At 44.8% G+C, this 3,316-nt stretch overlaps 1 protein-coding gene across 1 annotated transcript; it reads left to right on the top strand.

Moving 5' to 3' along the window:
* LOC137787948 (tripartite motif-containing protein 16-like) lies at positions 1-2,039 on the top strand. The gene has a single exon (XM_068580727.1). It carries the CDS (start codon positions 10-12, stop codon positions 1,690-1,692), a length of 1,683 nt encoding a protein of 560 aa, XP_068436828.1. The 5' UTR covers positions 1-9; the 3' UTR covers positions 1,693-2,039.
* Positions 2,040-3,316: the final 1,277 nt, after the last annotated feature.

The following is a 3,316-nucleotide window of genomic DNA, read 5'->3' as shown; positions in this document are numbered from 1 at the left end:
AGAGGTGAAATGGCGCAGAAAGGAGTTCAGCTGGATCAGGAAACCTTCTCTTGTTCCATCTGTCTGGATCTACTGAAGGATCCGGTGACTACTCCCTGTGGACACAGCTACTGCATGAACTGTATTAAAAGCCACTGGGATGAAGAGGATGGTAAGAAACTCCACAGCTGCCCTCAGTGTAGGCAGACCTTCACACCGAGGCCTGTCCTGCTGAAAAACACCATGCTGGCAGTTTTAGTGGAGGAGCTGAAGAAGACTGGACCCCAAGCTGCTGCTGCTGATCACTGCTATGCTGGACCTGAAGATGTGGCCTGTGATGTCTGCACTGGGAGGAGACTGAAAGCCGTCAAGTCCTGTCTGGTGTGTCTGGCTTCTTATTGTGAGAAACACCTCCAGCGTCATTATGAAGCGGCTCCGTTAAAGAAGCACAAGCTGGTGGACCCGTCCAACCAGCTCCAGCAGAACATCTGCTCTCGTCACGACGAGGTGATGAAGATGTTCTGCCGTACTGATCAGCAGTGTATCTGTTACCTCTGCTCTGTGGACGAACATAAAGGCCACGACACGGTCTCAGCTGCAGCAGAAAGGACCGAGAGGCAGAGAGAGCTGGAGGGGAGTCGACTCAACATCCAGCAGAGAATCCAGGACCGAGAGAAGGACGTGAAGCTGCTCCATCAGCAGGTGGAGGCCGTCAATCTCTCCGCCGATGAAGCGGTGAAGGACAGCGAGAAGATCTTCACCGAGCTGATCCGCCTCCTGGAGAACAGAAGCTCCGATGTGAAGCAGCAGGTCAGATCCCGGCAGAAAAGGGAAGTGAGTCGAGTCAAAGAGCTTCAGGAGAAGCTGGAGCAGGAGATCGCTGAGCTGAAGAGGAAAGACGCTGAGCTGAAGCTGCTCTCACACACAGAGGATCACCACCAGTTTCTACACAACTACCCCTCACTGCCACCACTCGGAGAAGCTACAGACTCCACCGGCATCCACATCCGTCCTCTGAGCTCCTTTGAGGACGTGACGGCGGCTGTGTCAGAAGTCAGAGATCAACTACAGGACGTCCTGAAGGAGAAGTGGACAAACGTCTCACTGGCTGTGACTGAAGTGGACGTTTTACTGTCACATTCACCAGCAGAGCCCACGAGCAGAGCTGGACTCTTAAGGTATTCACGTGAACTCACTCTGGATCCAAACACAGTGAACACACACCTGTTATTGTCTGAGGGGAACAGAAAAGTAACATTTATAAGGAAACAACAGTCTTTTTCTAGTCACACAGGCAGGTTCATTTATTGGCATCAGGTCCTGAGTAGAGAGAGTCTGACTGGACGTTGTTACTGGGAGGTGGAGTGGAGAGGGACAGGAGCTGTTGTAGCCGTCTCATACAAGAATATCAGCAGAACAGGGAACAGTGATGAATGTCTGTTTGGATTCAATGATAAATCTTGGACGTTAGATTGCAACAAAGAAAGGTCTACATTTCGTTACAACAAAGTCAAAGCTCCCGTCTCTGGTCCTCCGTCCTCCAGAGTAGGAGTGTACCTGGATCACAGCGCAGGTATTCTGTCCTTCTACAGCGTCTCTGAAACCATGACTCTCCTCCACAGAGTCCAGACCACATTCACTCAGCCTCTCTATGCTGGACTTTGGATGTATCATAAGCATGAAAACACTGCTGAGTTCTGTAAACTCAAATAGACAGACGTGATTGAAAGAGCAGAGGGTTAAATTCATGTTTTAATTCTTAAACTCATTTTGTCTCCATCATTGTTGCCCAGAGCTGATTGTTCTTCACCTGTCAATCAAACATTGTGGGCGGTCCTTTGCCACCTTGTCATTATTGTCCTGTAAATGTTTGAGTTTCTTGAGGTTTTTGTTGCTTGTTGTGTCTCTTCCTCTGCACGGGTCTTAAAGAGTGAAAGCACCAGAGCTTCTTTATCAGAGACATTTTATTCTCACCACTTTCTGTAAAGTATTCTATCTTTACACTTGTGCTCTTTAATTTGAGACTAAATGTTGTTGTTGTTGCTGCTGCTGCCTAATTAAAGTATAAGGATCATAATAAATGAGGAAATCACTCTTTATTCTCTTTTCTATAACTGTTTTTCTGGTCAAATACACTGAATTTCTTTACCTGAACTCATATTTCTCTGCAGTAAAATGTAAACTTCTCTGAGCTCTAAATATTTATTTCACATTGTTATTGATGCATTTACAAGGTGTCATTTCTCTTCCTTTGCATGAGTCCTAAATAGAGGAAGCACTGCTTCAAAGTAGATCATTAAATAAGAAAGGTATTTTACAGCAATTAAAATGTTTCATACTCGTTATATTTGATAACTCTTTCCTCAGTTTTCAAGCAAAAGAAAATGGAACAAAATCCGAGGATAAGTTATCGAGAAATATGGATTAAAAATTGACAAATAGGACTAGATTATTTTCACAAATAAGCCGGTTTACAAGCCAATGTTAAACAAATAAAAAGACTAACTCATCATGTGACGATCGCCGGTGGACGGGTGTCAGATGGCGTTTCTGCCTCGTGACCCGCATGAAACCACAACTAAACTGCTCCAATGTGATCGGTAAAAACTACTCTGAATACAAAGAGAAACCTGCTTGTGATAGTCAATTATTGTCGCGCTGCATTCAAGTTCTGCTTTCGAATGAAGGTATTTGCACATTTCTAACGCGCTGGAGTGGGTGCAGTTCGGTGAAAGCAACACAAGTTGGTTAAACCTTGAACACTAACGTTAAAAATAGTTACACTGTCACTAACGTCGGGTTAATTTCACCCAGCATAATGTCACTGATAAATAATTCTCATCGAAATATATTCAAATACAACAATACAATGCGAGTTGAAGTATTCAGGGGGAGACCTGGAAAAAAGGCTCAAAATCCGGTGAAAATTGAAGGAATCGTCAATAAAAAGTGATTAAAATGATAAACAAAGGAGCTATAAACTTGTTATTTTGAATCCTGTGAAGGAAAAGTCTCACCTCAATGTTCAAACCCGTCTGGAATTTGTTTACCCTCTATCACTGACGTCCGGTGAAAATCACCCGAACACACGCCTGGAGAAAAAACAGGGATTGGAGGTGAAAGACACGCCCCCATCACATCTGTGAGCAGCATGAAGCTACAGAAAGAGTCGCACAACTCAGACAGAAGTAACACAATGAAAATAACACACCAACGATCGCTCGGGTGAAAATCACCCGACGTCAGTGTGCTAGGGTCAAAGTGGTTAAAAGAACAGAAGCTCAGTGACAATCCTGTGCTTTGTTCGATGCGTCCACATCCCTGCTCTCCATGGCGG

This window comes from Clinocottus analis, unplaced genomic scaffold (assembly GCF_023055335.1).
Source record: "Clinocottus analis isolate CAN_PGR_092001 unplaced genomic scaffold, fCliAna1.0.p SCAF_17, whole genome shotgun sequence".
Classification (NCBI taxonomy): domain Eukaryota; kingdom Metazoa; phylum Chordata; class Actinopteri; order Perciformes; family Cottidae; genus Clinocottus; species Clinocottus analis.
Note: the sequence above shows the minus strand (reverse complement) of the source record. Positions and strands in the feature narration are given on the sequence as shown.